General features: G+C 40.4%; 1 protein-coding gene across 3 annotated transcripts; it reads right to left on the bottom strand.

Annotated features, from left to right (window-relative positions):
- Positions 1–820: 820 nt before the first annotated feature.
- Positions 821–24,780, bottom strand: itchb (itchy E3 ubiquitin protein ligase b). Of its 3 annotated transcripts, XM_020089350.2 has the most exons (24): positions 24,470–24,780; positions 20,600–20,691; positions 19,939–20,080; positions 17,656–17,780; positions 16,079–16,213; positions 15,800–15,845; positions 15,519–15,700; positions 14,796–15,036; positions 14,262–14,357; positions 13,897–14,071; positions 13,678–13,747; positions 12,632–12,716; positions 12,345–12,473; positions 10,897–10,969; positions 10,021–10,092; positions 9,147–9,235; positions 8,425–8,584; positions 8,172–8,305; positions 7,340–7,480; positions 6,894–7,014; positions 6,626–6,730; positions 4,909–5,005; positions 4,468–4,540; positions 821–3,400 (listed from the first exon to the last, which is right to left on the bottom strand). In XM_020089350.2, the coding sequence occupies exons 2-24, from the start codon at positions 20,667–20,669 to the stop codon at positions 3,301–3,303; spliced, it is 2,661 nt and encodes an 886-aa protein (XP_019944909.1). In that variant the 5' UTR covers positions 20,670–20,691; positions 24,470–24,780; the 3' UTR covers positions 821–3,300. The 3 variants fall into 3 exon arrangements, with proteins under 3 accessions (XP_019944909.1, XP_069382153.1, XP_069382154.1); XM_069526052.1 differs by lacking the exon at positions 14,262–14,357; XM_069526053.1 differs by lacking the exon at positions 19,939–20,080 and having other exon boundaries at positions 24,470–24,628.
- Positions 24,781–25,459: the final 679 nt, after the last annotated feature.

Genomic DNA, 25,459 nt, shown 5'->3' with positions numbered 1-25,459 from the left:
ATCTGGGACAAAAACCTTTGTAGACGGAAGCTGCACTGGTTTCCGGAGGCATACAAGCCCAGTGCAGTATTTCTAGTATGAGGCAACATCAGGTGTATTAATGATAATTTAAGTGAAGAGAATATATCAAGACAACTGTAATAATCCTGTTTTTAGAAAGATTCTACCACACACTGAAGCATCACTGAATGTTACAGCTTCACATCACGCTGAGGAGGAGGAGCTCTTTGTGGTAGATGAAGCTATTCCTAAAAGAACAGAGTTAAACTTTCCTGTCAGAAACATTCCAGGTCCACAGATATCTGGACAAGCTGTCTCCACTGTCCAGTGATCCACTCGGCTCCGGGCTGGGAAGGTAAAAACAAGAGGACGAGGCCTCTCTGCTTTCTTATCCTTACAGTGACAGCGACCAATGAGTTTGCTTTGATTATAGATTAAAAATACCTGACTCCTGTGCTGGGGAGGGGTCCTTCGCTCCTCCTTCTCCTGTGGGATTCCTCGTGCACGCACCAAACACACTGAACCTGATTAGACTCAAAACAAAAGAACAAAAACATGCAACACAAAATGTGGCACAGCACTGAATGCAAACGTGTCAGATTGAGTATTGCAGCCGTTGATCACCCGCTTGCATGTCCAATTACATGTCCTCCACAATGTGTTAATACACACAATATAATAATAGTGATTTATTTAAGTTGCTGTCAGCCTTAGTGATTTGTGACTGTTCCTCACTTCCCCGACCCATTATTGTGCAATCACATAATACCAATAGAAATCTTCACATCTTGATCTCAGAGTAAAGGAGAATAAATAACGGTTTATTTTGATTTAATTTATTAAGGTGACAATTTCTATATTACACATCTTTCATGTACATCAGAAATTAAACAGGGAAAAGAAAATATAGAGTTACCGTAAACCTCTTATTAAAACCATTCTTTTACAAAAGAAATTGTTGTTATTGACACCATTTACAACTTGTTTTCAATATACAGGAGAGAGACAGTGGTTGAGTTGTGCATGGAACATTCTGGAGAACAGATAAATAAAGTGAATTATCATATTTACATATTCACTTAACTACTATATACCCAGGATGTTATTATGTCATTGACCCTATAACAAAAACCACACTCTGTTAGGGGGGGCAAGAAAAAATGTTAATGAGATTAGCAATCATCATATCATCATGGTACATTCGTTATATCACAACTTTGTCTCTGACTTCATTATCCTTCATAGAGTCAGGATTAACAGAGAATCAGGCCACATGCCATCAGATCAAGTCTTTTCCTCACTAGTGCAGTTTTAGAACAATTATTTTGACCATAAGGTTCATGTTCATCATCATCATCATCATCATCATCATCGTCGTCGTCTGCTCACATCAAGCTGCTGAAACAAGACATGTGATGCCTGAGGGTGGAGATAAAGCTTCCTAAAGGCTGAGAGCTGTAACCAAACCTGTGTCCTTGGTCGAATAAATAATTCAAGAGGAAACTCCAAAATGAGCACGCACACTACCGGTACTGTTGATAAGACGCTGTTTAACGTTTGCCAAACAGAACCAGTATTCACAGTTATTGTATTATAAACACTGTTCTGTACACACACAGTGTTGGGTGTTGAGGAACAAACAATCTTTATCAAAAATCGTCACATGTTCAACTGTGGTCGTATGCCTCCGCCAGCCACTCCAGTTTAGGTTTACATACTTTTTTATTTTTCGTCACTCATATAAGGGCCCTGTGACCTTGACCACAAATATCGAATTGATTATCTTTGAGTCCGAGTGACCACTCGTCAAAATTTGAAGAAATTCTCTAAGGCAGGTTCATGATGAAGCATGTTCAAGAGGCCAAAAAGAAGTTTTGCGAGGTGTGACCTTGAACTTTGACCTCCCAAATCGAATCAGTTCATCTTTAAATCAAAGTGAACTTGTGAGTCCTACAACCTGAAAACTATTAACTATTAAAATCAAATTAAAGCACAACCACATCATGTTATCATTCCACACGTGTCAGATATTACATTTTTACTTAAGAGGAATTTTGACTGTTAGATGTGAAAATACTCAGATTGGAAGACAATGGTTTGACAGTACCATTTATTGCTCCTGTTAATTTTGTGGCTTGATATGAGACATAAACAGTTAAACTAAGCAAACATCCCCATCACTAACCTTCAAATTCTACACGTGTGTGAAGAGCCACATGAAGTTTCTGCTTGTTAAGCATGAATCAAAATGTTCTTTTAGATTTGGTTTGACAGGAATTTGGTGTTTTTCCACTTTGTAGTGTTTTTGAAAAGCTTTAATGTTCTGATCTTGAACTCACATTGTGTCTAAAAATACTTTCTTCATCCTGATTGGTTCACAAGGACACAACACAACAGGAGGATGGTGTAAAATGTCTGCAGCTGATATTAAAATGAATAATCTAGAAGATTCTCCCAGAGCGCTGTAATCTAAGACGTCTCGTCCGGTCCAGCCTCTGGCCCTATAAAACTAGGGTCAGTTAAAGTTCTGCTCAAGTCTTCCACCACTATAAATAATGGAGGTTACAACACTTTTCACAATCAAGTCATTCACAGATACAACACTGTAGAAGCAGGAACACAAATCTGTTTCTCTCCTAACTCATAATTTCTGAAGCACGAACATTGTTATCTAAGTGTTAATTTGGAGCACTCTCGCAAAGAGGATGATGGGAAATGTCATTCATGATGAAAAAACCCCAAAACTATCTTAGAGCAACAGAATAAACTTTTTGGTGAAACGTTTTCCAGTTTTAAAAGAAGTGCACTCTCACAAGTTTGCTTTAAAATTTGTCTTTAAGCCAAGCAACTTTATAAGAAAAAAAATCACGTTGCTGCTCATGAGATTTGAGAACTTGACTGCATGCCGTTACATGATCACGAGTGTGGAAGGGAAAACTACTGCGGTCCCATCAGACTGATGTCGCAGAGGTCGAGTTTTCAGGAACCCATGCATAAACTGCCACACATTCAGAGAGACAGGAGCAGCTTCTGTGTTTTGGTTTCGAAGAAATATAATATTTTCACATCTGCTATGAACGTGGTGTGTACGGTAGACAGCCACTTCCAAAATCCTCCTGTGCAACGACATGCAGTCTTGCAGATGCACCTGCAGAAGTACCGTACAGGTGCTTGCATGCATGTGCATAAACACAGAAACCAACCCTTCCCCCGACTCTGAAGAGTCTCCCTGATTTGAACACTGGTGGCGTTTATTCCTTCAGACTCCTGCACCCACTCTTAAACCTCTCCTGGATTCTCTCACTCCTGTCCGAAGCCCTCGGTCTCCTCGATGGCAAACATCAGCTTCTCCTTTAGTTGCTCGTAGCTCTTGTAGGGCGGCAAGTCCAGTCTGTTAAAGCTGAGAAAGTAAGATAAAAAAAATGTCAGCTCAACATCAGAACTGTTTTGCTCTGGTGCTTATTCTAGATTACCTATGAATATGATTTGAGAAATACAAATTACACCAAACAGGAGAGGATGTGTGTTGGCTCAGTGTCTGTACAGTGTTTACATCTGTTCTGTTAGAGTTCACTGTGAACAGCTTCACTCTTCTGCTGCACTTGAAGCTGTGTGCAGTTTTTAATTACCCAGACTATGATGGTCAACTTCTCCTAATTTCATAACAGATGTTTACATTGTTTGGTGCTGCTTGATTGTAAAAGTGCACAGTGCTCTGCATCGCTCTCTCTCTCTCTCTTTCTCAAACTCGAGTGTGTACACCCAGACCCGAGCCCATCAGGACACAACGGGCTGGGCTGGGGATAGACAAGTATTTGAAATGATATTCAGGATCGGTCGGTCATGTTGGCCAGGCTGAATTTTTACACTAAATCGGGGAAAACAAGCAATTACCACGTGTGTCAGACTCAGGTTGATCCAGACACAGAGAACCAGATCGGGCTCAGTTAGTTTTCTCTCAAGCAAGTTCAGACAGAAAAATGCGTTCCTGGCACAACTGTCTCAAACGAACTGGCATGTCCAATAATTATCAAAATATCTTTTAACATCAAATCTTCATCATCCTCGTCCGTCAACTCTTCTCTCATCATGTGATAAGACTGTTACTCTGGTAACTGGTGATGTGTGTGTGTGTGCTACGACTGATGAACGATAAAACAAGTTTAAAAATGAAAGAAGGCGTGGCCGCTGGGCAAGTAATAGAATCGGTATGTGCCTGAACACTGTGCAAACACCAGTAACACACACTACCTCAGCAAACAAGGCCTTCACCCTACACTTAGATAACGTAGATCATTGTACTGACTTTTAACAACAAACCAAAACCAAAGAAAAACATCCTACAATAGCCTGCTTCAAACCTGCCTGGTCAGACCACAGTGTAGTCGATTCAGGTGTCACCTTCAGCGCTTTGATCAACAATGATTTAACATCCTTTTCATTCTCCAGTCGTTCGCATGAACTCACCACGTGTGACTTCTGGGAAGCCAGTTTTCTTTTCCCACCTTCTCAATGCAGAACTTCTGAGGACCATTGCTTCCTGTAAAATGAAGATCAGGTCAGTCGGACAGTGAGCGACCCTGGTTGATTGAACGCAACATGGTAATCAACAAAACTGGGACGAACTAAATAAGTAAGTGCTGTAAAATAACGTCCAAGTGCTCTTTAGAAGCTTTTTAACACTGATCAGTGTAATGTGATGAAAAGCATCAAAAACATTGCATTAAATTGTCTTTTAAAATATTCCTTACCAACCTGCTTAGGACTGGGGATGTTTCATACACTTATGAATTAGTCATATAAAAGACAACTTCTTCCCACAATAATCAGAACAGAATAGAGCATAACCAGACACAGGTTTTAGGTGCATTTTATGGAATTATATATGATTTATTTAGCTGTAATTACCCATAAGGTCAGCGAAGCCTCCTACAGGCAGGCGACAGGTACCGGTGACGAACTGCAGCAGCCTCATTCTCTTCTCATTGTCCATCTCCTTGATAAACTGCAGGGAAAAGAGACAAAAACATTTAAAAACACTTTCATGTCTCCTGGTCAGAGATTACATTATTTATTAAATCAGTCATATGTAAAGAAACACAAGTGGGGATAAGTTGTATAAAGAGAATTATTGTATCTTTATACCTAATACATAAAACAGGTATATTGGACACACAAATACACCAAAGCCTACTTGAAGCACAGTCCAAAAACTACAAAGCATGAAGTATAAACATGAACTTCTAAATCTCAAATACCTACTTGGGTATAATGTTTGGTACAAAGTCACAACTTAGCACTGGCACCTTACTACTGACAGGGGTACTAGATAACTAGTGCAGTGCTCGTTCTAAACCTGCCCGTTTGGAATGGGCTGTTCTCCTGGTCTGTGGTAATGTTGTGGAGCTACTTCAGAATGATTCCGTGTCATTAGTGAATCCTCCTCAAACAGTTCTACAATCTACTCCTCAAAGCTGGAGAGAAGCCCCACCCCCTACCACAGACTATACCGTGCCATCTGTCCACAACCTCAGACTGGCAACTGAGAGTGGATCTTGGAAAACAACTTAAGTTCCCTAATCACATCACACACAAACACGACACTCCGCCCGGACTTCTCCATCTTCATCGAGCAGGTGATCATGTGGGACCGTTCCATGGGAGGAAAACATGGTGGAGGTTCATGAAAGGAAGGTTGCCAAAAAGCAGGAGCAGTGCAGAAAACTGAGGCTGGTGGGCTCTCTGTGAACTACTGAAGAGAGAGGCCAGGGGGTTGCTGGGAAGAGGGGGGCTACACACAAGGGAGCAAGCCCATGGATTGTTGCTGCTGGGATGAAGACTGGGACTTGATCATCCCAGGCTGGGTCATCTGGGTGAGGGGGTCTGATGTTGACAGAACCAAAACCTCTGATGACTCCAGGGAGATCACGAAGATGCAATCCAGTGCATCTTTGAGATGCATCGCTCAACCTGTCACTTTGGTTGTTTGCGTGCTTGTGCTTGACGAGCTTTATAGAACATTACATCACTCAAATATGAGAGAGAATCCTATTCATTTAAATCACTGGTTAATTATTAAAACTAAAACATTAACATAATGATATAATTAAGACTCACAACTCTTTATATTAATTAAACCCACTGGGACGAGGTGCGATGTCTGCATGCTTCACCCTCTAGAGCTGTAAAAGACAGCATTTTTAAAACAAAAAAATCTTTTCTCGGAAATTCACGTCGAGAGGGTGAAATGCTTAATTGAAAATTAATTTTATTTGCTTTGCTTTTTCTGGGGTCATTCTCCTAACTGAAAATAAGAAACAATGTACTGAACTAGAAAGGTTTATAATTGTTCTTTTTTCCAGCCATATCCAGTTGTAAAGGCAACAACAAAGACTTCCAATAAAGGCCAAAGGTTTAAGCTCTCAAATGGTTTTTACTTAATATTTCAATCTGCTTCAGAGGCTGAAAAATAAAGGTTTTAGAGAAGTTTTTTAAGTCATCTCAGGGCGCAATGGGTTTAACTTGTCAAATTGGCTTAACCCCAACAATATACCCAACCTTACAACTAAGTTGCAGTAAAAAAAAAAAAAGTTTGAACATATCACTACTGCTGCAGCACACTGACCTGCCAGAACCAGACGATCTGTTTGCTACTGCGGGCATAATGTCTGTAGATGGAGTTTCTTTGCCAGTCCGCGAGGTCGATCTCCTGCATACCACACAGCATCACCTGTGACAGGATGCAAGTTATTTACAATTTTCATGTGCATCATTTGATTCAGCTCATAAACCTGGTAATGTCCAGTCTGTGCAATCCAGGTGTTATTCAGGTCTTTAGTGCATCTCATAGCACATCATGAGTCACGTGAATGACAGAGTTTTAAGGTTCAAACCTCCAACTCTTTAGCATCAAAGTACTGCAGGTACTGCTGAGGGAGGACCTCGTTGAAGCCTTCAAAAAAAGCCTGTGTTTGCTCCTCCACTCCTCTGGACAGCCTCCACTCTGCTACCAGCCTGTGTGGGACAGACACAAAAACACAGTCATGTCTCCATGATATCAGAGGACAGCCTGTTTACTGAAGCTGTTTTCAGACATGAACTCCAGAGAATGTCCACACAACTTCGGACTTTCTCTAGAGTTTGTCTTTCACATATGAACTTCCTGGAGACTTGCTCTAACCTTAACCATAGTAACTACTTGCCTAACCTTAACCTAAATCTAAACCTAACAATCCACCTCATAAAACTTAAACACACAGAGATCAACTGTGTACTTAATTTTCAAGTACAACTCTAACCTAAGAAACCAAACTGACATAGAATCTAAATAAAAACCCACCTGATGTACTCCTCCTTGTTCTCCTCTGTGACCTGGATGTCTCCACCTCCTAATTTCAGGTCATGTGTGGTGATTTCCCCCAGGATCTCCTTGTCGACAGAGAAGAACATCTCTAGCCCGCACTCCTCAATGTCGTTGTCCCTACGGAGCGACACAGACAGTTACACAACTTTTCTTCATCATAACTGAAGATAAGGTGAAGTAGCCGAGTAGAAAATAATCCTCAAAACGCAATGTTATCTCTCAAACTACAGGCAGAGACGGTAGGTATCCATATTCTTTCTCACAGCCAAGCTGAGTGTACTGACATCAATTCTGACCAGGATGTTTGTATCAGTTATCAGTTCCATGTTGGTTTTGTTTGTAGTTTTAAAACAGCGTGCTAATATCTGTATCACTAAGAAACAACTACACCCAAAGACATTACAAACTTGGAATGCTGCAAAATATTCTCCCAAATTTTAAAATGCTATGAAGGTCTCTAAAACAATTAAGGCCTAGTATCTGCATTTTATTTTTATGAAGACTTTTTAAGACCTTGCAGAAACCCTGCTTCACTTCAACCTTCAACTCACCACTATAAGATCATGTTGGAAACTGGTTAACAGAGGAGGTGCACAATAACTTAAAGCCCCCATGAATACATTTCCCCATTTTTAATCCTGTGTCTCTGTGTAAATACTTAATCTATCTTTTATATGCCTAATACATTAATACCACAATCCCTGTCTTTTTCTTTGTCTGTATAAAAGTTTCAACTAGAATGGCACTCAGTAGTTAAACAAATGTATAATGCAACCTCTCCGGACCACACAGTGATCTATGTACTCACTTGATCCAAATGAGGGAGTTGTAAAACTCAGGGTCTACTGACTCCAGGTCTTTGAGGGCCAACGGCTTGTTTAGGATGCGCTTGTAAAACGGCAGTGAGAAACCAGTGTCGATGAACTTGCCATGGAAAAGAGCCTGATAGAGGAACAAAGCTGTTAAATTCTTTAGAAACACTTCTTTCACGTTTCTATTTTGTTATTATACAAATACAAAAATACAAACACTTTTGACTACAAAATGATAAAATGACTAACCATGGCAATGAAGCGTCCAATGAACTTAAAATACTTGAGGTGGTCAGGGTTGATGTAGGAGGCGGGGTTGATCTGGAGACAGTAGTTATCTTTACCGGCGTATTCAAACAGGCAGTACATGGGGTTCAAGACCTCATGGGACAACAGGAAGAACCACTCCCTGCACAAGAAGAGACAACACAAATGAGAAAAAGGCCACAGGCCGTATCCTTCAGAGGCTGCATTTGAAGACCAAATGCGTCACACCTGTGCAGCTAAACAGAATTTTGAAGGTTCCTTCAAATGCGGCCAACAAATGCGTCATTTCATCACGAACAATAAAGGTTCTAATTGGGTGGATCCTTCCCGGCCCAATCTATCCCAATATTTGTTGTTTTTCAGGGGGGAGAAACTGTTTTTCAAAAAGGTAATGGAGCCGGCAAGCGATGAGACGTCTGATGCTTCCGAGTATCATGCTTCATCTCAACCAAACAGCTAATGGTGCACATGTTAAAAACCACGGGGCATTAAAACTTTCTCGTTGTGTCCAACTGCTGCTAGGCGACAGCATTAAGGGCAGGACAAGCTGGTGATGCTGATCAGAAAGTCTCTCTACACCTCTCATTTCAGTTCAGCCTTACGGTTCAGGGGCCACTTCCTTCAGCCTCTGATGTTGCTCACTCATGACATATTAGAGGATCGTATTATATCATCAGATCACATTCAGTCATTTTCTGACCTACCTGGCGACACCTCCATAATCAAGGCCCTCTTCTCCAGGGAAGATGATCCACAGTCTCCTTCGTAGATCCTGAGCGTTGAAGCTCATTATCTAAAGCAGAGACAATGTGATGATAGACTGGTGGCTCACTCATTGTATCACACAACAGTTTTCATTTTTCATTCAATGATGGACCCCCGGCATCGCAAACAAGCTTTAGAGAGATGGAAGGTCACCTCTCCGAAAGGGAATGAACTATCTGAAGTTGCCCAGGGTCATAGGTGCCAGGCAGGAGTGGGGGATACTCACAAGCCCCCAGCTGAGCACCACCCACACCGAGTTCTACCTCAACCGTCTGACTTTTAATTTAATCTGCTGCTTTATCTTAAAATGACTCCCTGCATTAATTTACTTACTTGACAATTAAAATATCTGACCACCACTAAATGCACTTTTCATAAACCTGTTCACAAATAGCAATGATAATAGTAATAACGAAAAGACACAATTCCAGGTAAAATAGTCCAAACTGAAAGTTGTCAAACTACAAATGGGCTGATAAGTGCAGTGCAGATGTTTAAGACATTAGGCTGTGGCCCCCTGCCTGTGGAATATGTACTGTTATTATAATTTAATTAATTACTATTCTAAAATACATATATTGATTTACTGCAGGTAAAACACCACCGATTTACTTTTCGAACCTTGAAGTCGCATAATTTAAGATGTTTTTAAACATCTTAATTATACTGATTTTAAAGTGCACTGGAAAAGAGCAGTGACCAGGACAACATCACTTCAGCTACTGAGACATATTTTCTGAGCGTCAAACAAAGCCGCAGGCTCAGTAAAAGCACATCTGGCTGGAGTTCTGTGAACTGTGTGTCTGACCTCACCTGCTGGAAGGAGTCCTCGAAGAGGGTTTTTCTGGTCACGTTTATCTTGATGTGTTGAGGCATTGACAGTTGCTGCAGAAAAGAGAGTGCATGGGTCAAGACTATCAAAGTTTATTATGATGAGTAAATTCATTTAGAATAAACATCTTTTGACACCAAGTCTGTATTTTTCAAATGCATTTTTTTAACCTGTCATCCGACAAAAATCCTCATGCGCAGAAACCTTGCAGACCAAGTCTAATGCAATATTGTTTTGGTTCTGAAAATGTGGATTAAATGGAGTTGAGTAGTGAGGGTGAGTTTGTCGTCCTCTCACTTCTTAACAAAAGAAACAATGGGTCCATCCAATGTTGAGAAGCTGAGAATTTCACTGTGTAAATGTCATTGACAAAACATGAGGTGGTAATTATTTTTAAACTGTCTTCACTCTCTTTTCAGTGATGATCTGAATCCAAGAAAGGGTTGTATGAGTGTTCTGAGAAATCTCTTGATAACAATTTGTTATAACGTTGCAAATTCAAGAACACACACACACACACACACACCACACACCACACACCACACACCACACACCACACACCTCACACCTCACACCACACACCACACACTACACAACACACAACACACAACACAGGTCAGGAGGGCAACAGCAGACAGGATTAAGTGGAAGCTTTAATAAAATTAATACAGTTTACAGCAAATGTGGCACCTTCCTGCATGTTTGTACAGATACAGTATGTGTGGGCATGTTTATTTGTGCTTTTGAATGTAGCCACTGTGAAACAATGACAGTATGACTCACTCATCTCTGAATGGTGTGCCTAAAACATAATTTAAAGAACCCCAATCTGCACACTGACACACAGTGACCCCTACCTGGCACCAGAATCTGAAGTACTGTACTTTGGCCTTGAAGTCACGCACGTATGTGATCTGAGGTCCGTTTTCACTGTAAAGGGAAAGAAACACACAGACTCTTAATGTGCTGTCAAACATATAGATACACATTCTCATATCCATTCACTCAACAGGTTTTTCCATTGCTGTAACCAAACCGTAAATAATTACTCTCAAGTTATGTTACGCTCCCAGATTATTATCATAAGTCAGCTGAGGTGTGAGGAAGCACAAGAGGCGAGGTGGCCCATCCGTCATACCAGGGTAATGCATCACAGGTTCTAATAATAGAGAGGGATTTCACAGACAAAAACTTGGTACGACGGCGGGAAGGTATATATATTATATACTTCATAACAATGAAACCATCTAATTCAAACTACACTAAAAAACGGAAAAGTATCTGCCAATTATTTTTGCTTAATATTAGTTTTATTAGTTAAGCTAATTCTTAATGACAGTCTGGCTGGTATTCTCTCTGGCAGGAAGCAAACATGACTCATTCATGTCTGGCATGCAGAAGTGCCGCAAAATACTTAAACCAGAAGATCACCGTCAGTGGCTTCTATCATATCCATCTATCGTATCATAGGTATAGTTTAGAGTAAAGGTCAAAAGGAGCTACTAGCTTCAGAGGAAATCACCATCAGGTTGAAGCAGATAAATCATGTTTGTTGTGTCAATCATCATTTCTCATAATGTCCTTTAAACAGGAAACATGTTCATGTTATAGAAACACTGGTGCTATGAGTAAGATTTTGCTTCTTCTGTTATAAAGGTTTAACACCTAAAGGCTTTGCTCTAAAGCCAAGAACTTAGTATGCAGTTTTATTATTGCAGTTTATCATATTTAAATTTACTGCCTTTTCATTGGTTGTTGAGTATCTGCACTAGTTTTCTAACAATAAATGTGGAAAATTCTGCAGGAAACCATGGAAAACTCTGCGACCGGTTTGTCAGGGCAAGTCCGAAGTGGTGCTGCTTGAGGAAACAAGCCGGTGATTGTGTTATGCTGTTTGTTTTTTTCTTTGCCTTTTTCCGGCAGTGTTGCAACAACAGAGAAGACTGCACCACCTTGAGTGCGAGGGAGGCAGAAATAGTCACAGCAATACACATCTCCAATAAAGGCTCATTGGTTTGGAATATGGAAGTATGAACCAAAATATATCGATGTTCTCACTTTTACATCTATACATAACATTGTTGAACGTAGAATCGATGTATCGATCCAGATCGATTAATCTTAAAATTATAAAACTCCTAGTGTGAAGATGTGTTGGACAGTGGCTGATTTTTCTAATACTTGCTGCTTTGTAACCACAGTAACCACAGTGTACAGCTGACTTGATTCCTCTTTAAGTAGAGAAATAATACTGATTTTCCTTTTGATTTTGGGTAAGTGGAAAACAACATTGTGGAGGACTTACAGTGAGGACTTTCCAGTGCGAGGGTCGATGTAGGTGGTGGTTCTCCTGTTGTGGTCTACGAAGTAGGGAATGCCATCGACTGTGAACCTCATCTCCCAGCCCTCTGGAAGTGGCTTCTCATTGAGCAACCTACAATAATGAGATCAGATCAATATTCATGGAATGGAATATTACAGAAAAAGTTGAAGAAATTACATCATACACAATTATAGTTTGTTAAATGTTAAAATGATATCCATGTTATCTGATGTGACAGCAGAGAAACATGCAAACAAACACAAACTCACCCCTGTGTACGTGGGTCCTCCCACTGTGTTGAGCGTGTGGGGTGATGTACAAAATAAACTCTGCCATTGGTGTCTGTTCTCTTCTCTGAAAAAACACAGTAACAGTTGGTGGATTATTAGTGGCAACTGACAGCTTTAAGTTGAATTAATGTGCGATATTGGAGATTTAGAGGGATTGTATTACAATCACTGTCACACAGTGGCCTTAATCTATGTGTACCAATATATAATTGGTTCCTGTAGTATGTTTGTGGAATACAAAGTAAATGTGTCATCGTAAACAAAGATAGGCACTACTGCTGGAGTATATCAAGGCCCAGTCTAAGAAAAAAGGTCCCAGAAGTATAACGAACTTGTGTAATAATAAGATCAGATAAGTCCAGATAGGATAAACACACTTCGTCTCCCAAACTGTGGTCAAATCAGGGAAAAGCAACAAACTATGAAACGTTTGGTGTGCCATGCAGGAAAATTGCAGCTGGACACAGGAATTGATGCAGATTCCTTGAATAATCTCCAACTCATATAAGTAGTTGTATGAAATGCAGAATTTAATGGTAAAATAGCCATTAGCAAAGTCAGCAGTGATTGTAATTGATTATCCATGTTGCGTTCTACAATGGAGTTTGTTATCTTCCAGAAGGGGGTAATGTGAGAGGTGCCTGACAAATCAGTGAAGGCTACATCATCAAGACCCAATCAGCGAGCGATTGCGAGTCATAGTTTCCAAACATCTCTGTTTCTGCCCGTCCAGACTAAAACGTTGGCCAGCAGCGCTTTCAAACTTCTCCGTTTTAGCTGCTCAAACTCCGGAGTAGTGTGTCCATCACAGAGTTTATGCATTTTCAAACAAAAACATTGAAAAGCTACAGTGTGAATAAACCTTCTTGGGTAAGCTCTACAATGAGAAGTATTTTGAGACACATTAATGTGCTTAAATTAAAATCACTGTCACTGAATTTGTCTCAGCCATGAAAAGAATGGTAAATGCTTTTGATGTCTCTGATGCTTGTGTATTTAAATTCGAAAGAACTTAATGATCTTACCCCATCCATGCGGCAGAGGCCCGAGAGGATCAAACTCCTTATTCTGAGTGGCTGTGACCTGGTCTTGTAGCTACACAGCAGAAAGTCAGAATAGTTCACATGAATAATAGCAAATTATGGCAATGTGAAAATCTGTGATGTTTGTCATTAACAGTTATATCACAAACATCAAGAGTTTACTTCAAAATGTAAATGTACTGTAACTGGAGGATGTCTCACCCCGAATATGAACCTCTGGTTGAACTGCTGCATGGCGCCCTGCAGCTGGCTGCGCTGGTGCTGCCACTGCTCATAGTTCCGCACCGTCTCCATTGTAGGGCGCTGCCACGTGGTGGTTCGTGTAATGTGGTCGACAAAGTAGACTCGCCCCATCTGGTCGACACGGCGCTCCCAGCTACAGACAAAATGAATGAAAATGAAAATTCCTGGAGTGGGAAATCTACAATGGTTCCTTTTGTTTATTTGTTGCAGTTACTGGCAGCTGAGGCCTGAAGATGATCATGTGCAGGTGGAGCTAACACACTTCACTAGCTCGACTACTGTACTGTGAGGAGAGGAGACAGATCAAAAGGAGGACTTTTTACCCAGAGGGCAATGGTTCGGGGCGTTCCCACGTCGTTCTCTTTTCCACATGATCGACAAAATACATCCTGCCATTCTGATCAACCCTCTGTTCCCACCTAGAGGAAACATCAGGACATTAGGTAGTGGTGCATGACATAAGTATAGATTTAAAGTAGCTTTGAAGCGATGACTCATCCTGCTGCAAAAGCAGCAAAAAGCCAGTGAAGGTCGCAGTGTTGATGACAATGACGACACTGGAATAACTCAAAAAGGGAATTTAAGGTATTTAGTTACAACCCCAGGAAAAATGTGAAATGCTCCGAGTGACAAACTCACTGATGTAATGAATGAGCAGACACATCTGTGTGGTTTTCAACAAACAAGTAACATGATACTATTACTATCCTATTAATAATGATCTGCTAGCAGAGAGAAAACATAGGGATGATATTTAATTTATATCATAATAATAATAATCAATATTGCTCAGCATGACACTACTCCATCCACTGTACCATAAGCTCTATAGCAAAGATTATAAAATGAGAGCCAACCCAAGGGGCAGTGGGCCAGTGTTGACAGCAGGGACCCTGGGTGTGACCACTGGGTTGATGGTTGGCTGTCTGGTTGCTGTCGCTCCAGAGCTGGGGGCCGGCGTGGAGTTCCTGTCTGAGCCTGCCGATGGACTGGAGTCTGGGGTCAATGACGGTCCTGATGCAGGTGTTCGTACTGGTGTGTCAGAACCTGACTGAGCATCACTACCATCAGCTGGTGCAGAGCCGTTGCTGGAAGAGGCTGAGGACAGAATCAGAATCAGTGAAAAGTTAATCGACCCTCAGACCAGGACCAGATAATCACAGGTTGTCATTATGTTGGTAGGAAACACTTGTGAGACATATTACAAGAATACTTATTTATTTTTGTCAAGGCAGACTCGATGTTCAGGTCAAGTTGGCAAATAAATAACATTAAACTTAACCATTAACACTTAACCAATGTTTTATCTTCCCAGACATAACACAACACATTTCAGCCACACTCTTTTTCCATTTCCCAACATTGCCTAACGTGATTATGGCTCATATTTCAGTAGATCAGTCACTCAGAGTGAGTCATGTGTTGGCCCAATGTAGCCTTTTGGTAAATGTTTGACATTAATTAAATTGTGACACAAAGTCAGTGTAAGAAGAAGTGCACTTGATCTTGTTTTCCTCCTGTTAATAGTTCTCAGCAGAAAAGCGTCTACAATCAGCACCTTCCTTCAGTAAATGTCTGACCTGGTGAAGAGGTGGGTCTGCGGGGGGTCGGAGGAGGAGGTCTAGAGGGCCTGGGTGGTCGTAGAGGCTTTGAGCCCCCTGATGACACCAAGGGAGACCCTGAGGCGCTGACTGACCTCCGAGCAGTGGGAGAAGACCTGTGCTCTACGCCATCCACAGCTGGAGAGCTGTCTCGACTCGGCCTGTGAGGAGTGAGGGTGGATGTAGATACGCAAAACAGGAAAAAAGCTAGAAATGTGACTGAATTCAACTTAGAGCGAATATGAGGATAGGTACTGTACTTTTTGGCATGATCCCCATTAGGTTGTGATTCTCCATTTGGTGTACCTGGAATACAAACAAACAAGATGAATGAAGCTAGTAAAGGAGTTCCTAAATAGATCTAAAAGTGCATACTCTCAGTTGAAACCAATAATAAATCCCCTCATTTACTGGATTCCAGGTTTTTTCGAACGGGACAAGGACCTCCATTCACTATATCCTTTACAGATGTAATGACAAATAAACTTTTAAAAAATCAAATAGGCTGGTATGCTGCTTGTGGCTGTTGTGTGACTCACTCTGATGGTCAGCCTCGGTCATGGCGAACATCTCTGGGTCAACATTCATGCCGTCCAGGCACACAGACAGATCTCCCACCACATCTGTCTGGTCTCTGTCTGCACACAGCTGTAAGGTCTGCACCACCTCAGCGACTACAGTGAGACAAAAAGCCAGATGGTCAGAGGAAAACAGTTACAACTGAAATATATTACCTCAGTGTTTCCCATAAATTAATTTAATTGTGGTCGCCAGCCACAACAACACCAGTGACTGCCACATATTGATTTTTTGAAATCTTTTTTTCACCATTACAAATTGGTGAAATCTTGTATAATTGTAGAGGTGTATGCATCATAGTGGGACAGGCCATGGGGAGCACTGGGAAAACATTCCTGGGGCATCGGTGGGCAAGTGGATTATCAAATGTCTGTCTCTTTACCTGCCCTCTCTGTTTGTGTGTCATTCAGGGTGCACATGAGTGTGTGGTGTGCATGCGTCATGACTGAACTCACTGGCCAATCAAACCAACACAGTCCCTTCAGAAAGGTTAAGACGAGCGCACCAATTATTTATTATTTACTCTGAAAAAGTCTGATAAACCATAACTGGAACAGTAATGAAATAGTTTCTGTTCTCTGTTTAATTTCCTCTTTTTGGTTTCATTTCTGTAACACAGTGGCATCCACCTGAATGATAACAAAAAAGTAAAACATCTGGTGTGCAGGAAGTGATGCTATTTTGATTTCTGGCATTTACAAGAGCAGTTTGAGACAAATAAAAAGGAGAACAGGCTTTTGGTGGAGCGACAGCCATAACTGCTGAACTGACAAAAGATCCACCATCAGAACAGACAAAAGATCCTCTATAAGAAAACTGAGGAAGTACCCTGACAGTACTAGAGAAAACAATGCAAGATGCAAGATGAAAGTATTTGATAATATTTACTTGTGAAATGTACTGTATATTTTGGTTACTTTAAAAGTCTTACATTTGCCCACCCTGCAGATTGTTAACAGTTAATGAAATATCTTATAATGACCACTGTATGCCTTATTACAAATGATATAAACCTAACCCTAAAAGCAAGTCCTAACCCTCAAACAGCCCATTGAAAATCTGTAATTTTCATATGCTTCTTTTTTTAATTTGTCATCCAATAAAAAGCTACACTGCAAAATGAACCCGATCACTTTTATGTCTACCTCAGGATGTTAGTGTTCCAGTTTGATATGCAAAAAGCAATGAGGCTGCATATTAAAAAGAAGAAAACTACATAACAGGATCCAATTGCTCCTGACCGGTGGCTGGCAGTAAATCTAAGGTCGCACACGGAGACACAGACACTTAACTGCACAAAGGTCCTCAAACAACTCTCTCGAACGCAGCAAATTGAACCTGTCCCAAAAACTTTATGACAGATGAAAGTTTCAGAGTCGATAAGTAACTGTGATTGACACAATGTGAGGTTGTATTTATCTCTAAAAAAGTTCGAGGCTAATAATGGTCCTCACAAAGGTATCTGTGCAAGCAGACATACACACACGGGACAAAAGACAATCAGTGTAGTGTGTATGTCTGTGTATCATACACTCACTTTTCATGTCGTTAGCTTTGAGTGTGTCACTGATGTCCAGCGTGGCTATGCCCAGCAACACGTCTGACTTCAGGGTCTGGTGGCTCCACACGCGAAACGACAGTTTGCTGAATGGAGTCACAATCCTGGTGAAACAAATAATTCAATTGATTCATTCAGTGCGTTTGTACTTTTGAATGAAAAACAGAGCGATGACGTCCTTTTGTCTGCTGAGCATCTGATTTCGAAAAACCCTCCAGGGACTTTAAGCTCTAACACCGGGAAGTTTAAGCTCTAACACCGTCAATTCATGAAGAATTAGTCTAAATGATATCGTGTCATTAATTGGCATTGTTGACAGCAAAAAGAATAAGTAAAGACACACACTGGATATCCTGAGACACATCACTGTCCTGAACTATAAATGCTGATAATTCACATCATTGTTCACTGTTTAGACAGTGTAGTCAAAATCCGATTAAGCTGGTAGAGAGGAGAAAGCCACAGTGTCTGTGAGGGCAGCGGAATACATCCTTGTCTTTTGGTGAAAGGAAAAACATGAACAATGAGATTCCGAAGGTATTCAGGGACAAGTGTCTTTAACCATCACTATGACGGTTGTTTAACTTGTTCCCTCAGGGCCTCCAGGAAAAGACATTTGTGGACACATGGGCTCAGGTCTGATTACACCCCATAGTAAACACGACATATAATAACTCTGCCCTCTGGGTACAAGAGAAACCGTAGGAGAACTCTATATTAAGAAGGTCACTGTGCACAGCAGAAGGTCCAGCACAGGCTAAAATTAAGTAGACATCTGATGTGTGAGTATGTTGGACTGTAGGGAGTCAAATGGTGTGAGTGCACCAAGTGTACAGTATTTGTGTTGAAATAGGATTCATGTCAATGAACAGGATACACTCTCTCACCGCTCCGAGGGATTCTACATTCACTCGAGAGGCAAATATTTCCCATATAACTGTTGGAAAAAAAAAAGAGAACAGTCCCAACATTTTGTGGTTGAAGTAACTGGAACGATCGAGATTCATAATCTAACACTATTGATAACTAAATAAATGTGATTGTCAGGTTGTGTGTGAAGAGCTACACAGACAAGCAGTGATTGACGATGATTTTAATGTTTTTAATCAAACTCTTATGACAAAGACAAGAAACTGAAGTTCATTACTACATGTTATGCTTCTCTCCAATGACTACACTGTTTTCATTAATCACTTATTGCAAACTTTGCACTTGTTTCAAATTTTAAAGACTAAAGCATTCTTGATGATCAACCACAAGCTGCTTCTTCTAATAAGACTGTGACTACTTTCCCATCTGAACCGTCAATATTACTTGTTGTGCATCAATGATGGCTCGTCACCGGTGGACAATAGTTTTGGATGACTTCATAGTTGTTATTCAACAAGTGTTAAACTGTGATTTTTACAAACAGCGCAGAGACCTAAGATTTCCTTGAAAGATATCCAGGCAGTCAGAGAAAGTAAAAGTTGGCATCTTGGCCACAGCTCAGATATGAAATCCTAACCCCCCGCTGTCTCTCCTGCCAGGCTGCTGATAGCGCCAGACACCGGAGCTGCAGGAATCGCAGCGGCCAACAGAAACTAGTCACGCTGCCCTGTCGCCCATAGTCCAACTTATGCTGCCCTTGTTTACCATCACCTGTCTCTACTTCTATCACACCCAGCTTTGTGGGACAGTGATTTTTTATTTGAGACTCAGTTTATCAAGTTTAAAGCATGCCATGATGTTGCTCTTGTATTTCTCTATGCATAGAGGCGGTTAAAAACATAAGGCCAGTAATTTAAACACACAAAATGTGAGTCAACTCAAGGTCTTCTCAACTGAAGCATCTTCTTACTTTTGGGAGCCACCAAATTAGACTGATATTCAAGGATTCAAGGATTTTTATTTGTCATATGCACAGAGATACATGTGGGGTACTCTCTGCAGACATACTGTATCAAAGGATCAACAATAAGAAACAATTAACAGATAAATTAGATAAGATTAAAAGGCATAAATAGTGCTTAAACATATCTTTCTATGGGGAAAGGTGTCTCTCAAAAGCTAAGTAAAATTGACTCTTAGATTTGTTCTGTGAAGATTCAAATATTAACCTTCATTGTGTGTTCTAGGTGTTTAAGCATTTTAAATATTATTCAACACAGGTTAGACCGGAATTATCAGTTTTATGAGTAGCAACAGAATAGTTACATTCTGATGTTTATAAATGTCATCAACATTTATGGTTCTGGTAATATTGGAAAGACTTTGACTCACACAGTGAGCGGCTGCTTCCATTTGGGGCTGTGGGTGTTGTTGCATTTCTCAGTTTTTTTGGACTGGCCTTCGACTGTCACTTCCACGTAAGGACTGGGGCCAAACCAGTTTTTCTTGTTCTCTTTCAGTTTTGCTGATAGCACTGAAACAGCAAGACGAGACCATGTAGCGGACAGTTAGTGGTGAATGGTGCCAGAGAAAGAAAAACACATAATAATCAGACAACAATTCAGAAACATGGAATGAATATATGGACATAAAAACATTAAATCCTGTGTGTAGCATACAGTTTTTAAATTGAAACAGTGCTGCAAGATAACCAGCATTCTTCTGTTTTGAGCATTATATTTATTTTTAATAAACATATCAATGCGGGATCTACTGAGATTACGTAATGAGTGTTGGACAACACTACATGATTAGACAGAAAAGGCAATGAAGACAAGGCAAATGATAATTATGTCCTATTTAATTGTCTCAGTGTGTTATGAAATTTTGACACTGAAGCCCTGAAATTAAGCAGCTAGTTTGAAAGTATCCATTTTCATTTCATTATTTACATTAGTGATTCTCTTGTTGCAGCATTTCAAAAGTGTGCTATAAAAGAAGTAAACCTTTTTTTACTTGAACCTGCTTGGTCCACTTAAAGAAAAGCACTTACCAATGATTTGCAGCTGTGCCTTCATAGGGTAACCATTGGAAGTGCCCGACTTGGTGACTCCACTAGCCATGACATAGGGCTGGGATGAAGGCCTGCAGCACAGACAACACATCATTGGGGTGGTGACAAGTGGCATTGAGCCTATAATATGAAAAGCTTGAAAACATAATCCTTAACACTATCAAATTGAAAAACATACATCGTACAACCATATCTCAACAATAAGGACTGTATTATATGTTGCTACAATTCCATTTTTTCTGTTTCTGCTTGAAGCATGAAATTAAGCCTTCGTTTCTGTATTCACAGTTGAAAAACAACAACATCACAGGCAGTAAATTATACATTGTCAAGGATTAAACACAGTCTGCTGAGCCTCCATATTACCCCATGTAGCCCTCAGCCATATACTACAATTTCTGATGATGTCTACAGTGCATTTATATAGTATTGTCATTGTATTGTTATATACATCCTTAATATTTGATTATGTGTATTTTATATTTAGTTATTTTCTTTTATCTACCTTCTGTTCTTGTAATCATATTTGAGTGTCTTTGAGCATTGTTAAAAGTGCTATATAAATAAAATGCATTATTATTATTATTATTATTATTATAACCACTTCACTTCCCATTGAGGTCAAATAAAAAGAAATTACTTTTTCCCTCATCAATCTACACTCAAAAGCTCATTATGATTTGAGTTTGCACATGACACCTTCATTGGCTCCTGCAAGAAAAACAGCTTGATCTAGTCGATATCTTTCCCCAGCAATTTTCTACAATTTAAGGAAGTCACTCTTTATATGGTCTGGACAGTTTTGGGGAGGGAACTATGATGAGCAATACTAGAGTCAGCAATCATTTTACAGGATGTGCTTTTTCCTCCAAACCAAAAACCAATATGCTTCACTAGTTTCATTCATGACTTCTTTCTGTGGAATTTGAGAAAACTTGATCTGCGCATTGCTATTGGTCAGGCTTGAAGGGATGCTGAACAGAGCAGAGTACAAAGATATCCTTATGAAAACCTGATCCAGAGTTCTCAGAACCTCAGACTGGGCCAAAGTGTCACCTTCCAACTAGACAATGACCCAAAGCACACAGTCGAGACAACACAGTCGAGACAACACTATTCTCTATTTGTGGTCCAGGCAGATGCCCTGACTCAAACCCAATCAAACTTAAAATTACTGTCCACTGATCGTCCCCATCAAACCTGACAGAGCCTGGGTGGATGGACACATCAATGCATTATTTAACTTTTTCCTTGTTAAAGATGGAAAAGATAAAAGGGGTCTGTAACGTTTTTCTTTTGGAGTTTAAGTGCATGAACAAGTACAAAAGCAGCTGCCAAATGAAATATAGTAATGATCACCTGGAGTGTGTGTTTTAGAATTAAATGCTGGAATTTATCGCTCATACTTAACAGCATTACAAAGACTTAAGATTTTCAAAGTAGCAAAAACCAAACATCAAACAAGCTTTACAAAGTTCAAGACTGAGGATGAAACTTGTGGAGAAATGTTTACTATATGTTTGACTCTTCTGTGATGGCTCCTGTACAATTTTAGAAACATAACTGTCAACAGGCAGCTCTACAGAGAAGCATGGAAGGCTGTCACAATATTTAAACTTTCTGCATTACATCACTGGAACATTTCTTCAACTTCACTGACGCAGCAAAATAAACATAATTTCAAAAGACAAGCTACTTGGTTTAGGAGACACATTTACATCTTAAATAAGTAAAGGACGGTTACACAATGTCTCCTTGACAGTTATGAGCTCCAGTATGAAAGTCCAGTGACAACCTAAGCTGCACCGCTGACAAGTGTCAATCAAAGGGGAAATCCGCTTCTGTGATCTCTCCGAGATCTGATGTGTCGCTGAATAATGCATGTTCCTCAGCCTATCTTGTCCAGTACGCACATGGCAGAGCGGGAGAAAGTGGGGAGCTCCTGGATAAATTTTCACTTTGGCTGCTGCTTTAGTCTCTGTCAATAATTCATTGCAACTGCTGACTTTGCAGCCTCATGAGCAGGCTGACCACGTTTTGTAGATGAGAGTACTCTCAGAATATCAAACTCTAAAATGACATCCTTGACTTGGATTTTTCTAACCAGTTTAACATCATCCAATAGTCAATAACTTGTATTGATGTGCTTGTGAGCCACTTTGAGCTCAAATCTCTCTCTTTCTTTGGCTACAGAACTCTGTGTATGTATGAATTTAGAGCACCTGAACAGCCGACTTCAAACAGTATTACCAGAATTTGGTCTTATCTAAACTCCTTGACCATGTTAACCCATAGACATCCATAATTTACAACATAGGGTAAAAAACAGTCGTGCAAATCTCCAAAACAACTTCACACTGACCAACTCAGTATGACTGTAAAATGACAAACAGGTTATTTTTTTATATGGCCACAACACTTAATACTATGTTATATTACATGTTCACCATGAGATAACCGAGCAGTCATCACCCAATTGTCTTTTAACCTAATATCTAAAAAACTGAACTCTAAAAGCTGAAATAATCAATGGACGTGTTGTTTTATAAGGTCATGGATTACTTCGGTAATCAAGAAAGGTCACAAACTATGTTGCCGGTAAAAGTTAGAGATGTTCTGATGCAGATATCCAGCATCGGAAATGCCTCTACTGTTGCAGAAAATGCTGGGTTGGTCACTGCGAGTGAGAAAATCTATTTACCAATCTGATACCATGTCTTTAAAGTATGTTAGTGTCACCCGGATAAAGCTACAACTTCCTTTTCCCAGAGATCATTTCTTCAACACTCCAAAAACAACAGCTGCACAGTATCACCACAGGCAAGTTGCGTTTCTAGAGCAGTGAAGGAGAAGTGCTTTCCAATATGTAACGTTTGAAACGGCAAAATGAACCAAAGAAGTTCTTTGGCATTCATACATTTGTTTTCCAAGGGGTTTGATCTAAATCAGCCCGTACAGAAAAAAACAGCAGGGCCTCAATGATCGGTTAAAACTATAGGGGGACACAAACTTGCCCAGCTGCCAGTGACCAATACACCAAACAAAACAAATGATTGTCTATTTCCCTCCATGTCTCTGTTTCTCCCACTAAACTACAATGATCCAAAGGGTCTAAACTATGCAGTCCAAACCAAAGCATTCACAGGGACACTGTTTGACAGCTGTTTGTTAGATATAACACTGTTCTGCTGATATTGGAAAATATAACTGGTTCCCTCAGTTCACCTGAAGGATCAATACATCTAATTCAAATTTAGATTCAATTAGTAGCTCGATGCACTTTATTGAGGGATGGCTCTAAATAGTTTCCATATATTTTGGGTTGGTCAAAGTATGTAAGCAACAACAAGCAACCAGATATTAGATGGAGTTTGATGTTTGCTCTCCGCGTATGAAACACTTTAACTGTGTTAACCAGCAAGTCCAATAACCATCGACAAAGATCGCTTCCTTGAAATCATTACCCCTCCGCAGGCTCTGGCTTGAATAACAATATAACACACGTTAGTGAAGATTACATCATTTAATCCAAGGAGCAGTGGATAACGAGCTAACGCTAACTGGTTTCAGCCGCAGTAATGAAGGGCATATCTGTTTTGGCGTGTTAGCTACTCTGTTATCAAACACTGTGCGTGTTTACAGAGGTGTTGTTGTCGCGGGGACACGCAGGGTACGTGTTGAATGTCACTTCTGACACTGCCCCTGCCATCCCAGCCCCGGCTAACCGCTAGCATGCTAGCTAATGTCATCATCATGGCTGGCTGGAAATCCCAAAAATCCAGCGGCAGTGCGAACAGAAAACACAAACAGCCCCGCTGAGGGGACACTTCACTGACCAACACCACTCACCCTGGTCCCGAGAGAGGCTGTACAACCGAGCCGGTGCCGCTGGAGCGAAGTCCCAGCCCTCGGTGTGAGGCTTGTTTGGGTTTCAGTCCGGGTTTCACTTCACGGAAGAAGAAACTTCCACCATCTTCGTGAGCTCACGTCACGTGACCGAAACAAGGTGGGGCGCGCGCACGCTGGCAGTAAAGTTGTTGTTTTTTGATCCAACTTTATTTTAACAATGGTGATCACCTCTACACGAGCGTCAGCTTTTCATTCAGCATTCCTGTCGCGTCAGGTCCACGTTCACGTCATGTACTGCGTTCTTTTGTAAATGGCTTCAGTTCATCGATCATCTGTTCATATTGACTTGTGAATATTTGCATCTCTGAATAAAGTGCTGGGCAAACAGAATCATCTTATTTACTCATTTATTTATAGCTTCGTTGTGTATTGTGTTTTTCTCTCTCCCGTAGTTCGTGCTCTCTTTCTCTCTCTCTCTCTCCAGATATGACACTACTCAACATGTATTTATTTATTTACTATTATTATATATTGATTATGCAGATTGTTGATAGTTTGTGTGTGTGTGTGTGTGTGTGTGTGTGTGTGTGTGTGTGTGTGTGTGTGTGTGTGTGTGTGTGTGTGTCTGTGTGTGTAATAGGACGGTCTATAAGCAAGAAAACAAACAAACAAGCATGCATTCATATCATTTTCTTTTTCTTACTTCCTGTGACAGACCATAGTATACTATATAGTATATATAGTATAGTATACTGTATATACACACATCAATGTACATACATTATGTATAAATATGTTACATTCTGAATCCAGAGAACATGATGAACAGCCCTGAGATGGTAAAACTTGTTTAAGTCAAAGTTCACGTGTGGAGCTGTGAGACGGTTCAATCTGACAAATGGTAGAGAAGCGCCTCCTTTTTGATCCAGTGGAGGCAGAGACACTGATGTATGACACACAGCACATGTGTCTTTAAAAAGCACAGCAGCA

This window comes from Paralichthys olivaceus, chromosome 6, assembly GCF_024713975.1.
Source record: "Paralichthys olivaceus isolate ysfri-2021 chromosome 6, ASM2471397v2, whole genome shotgun sequence".
Classification (NCBI taxonomy): Eukaryota; Metazoa; Chordata; class Actinopteri; order Pleuronectiformes; family Paralichthyidae; genus Paralichthys; species Paralichthys olivaceus.
This window is presented reverse-complemented; position numbering and strand designations above follow the sequence as displayed.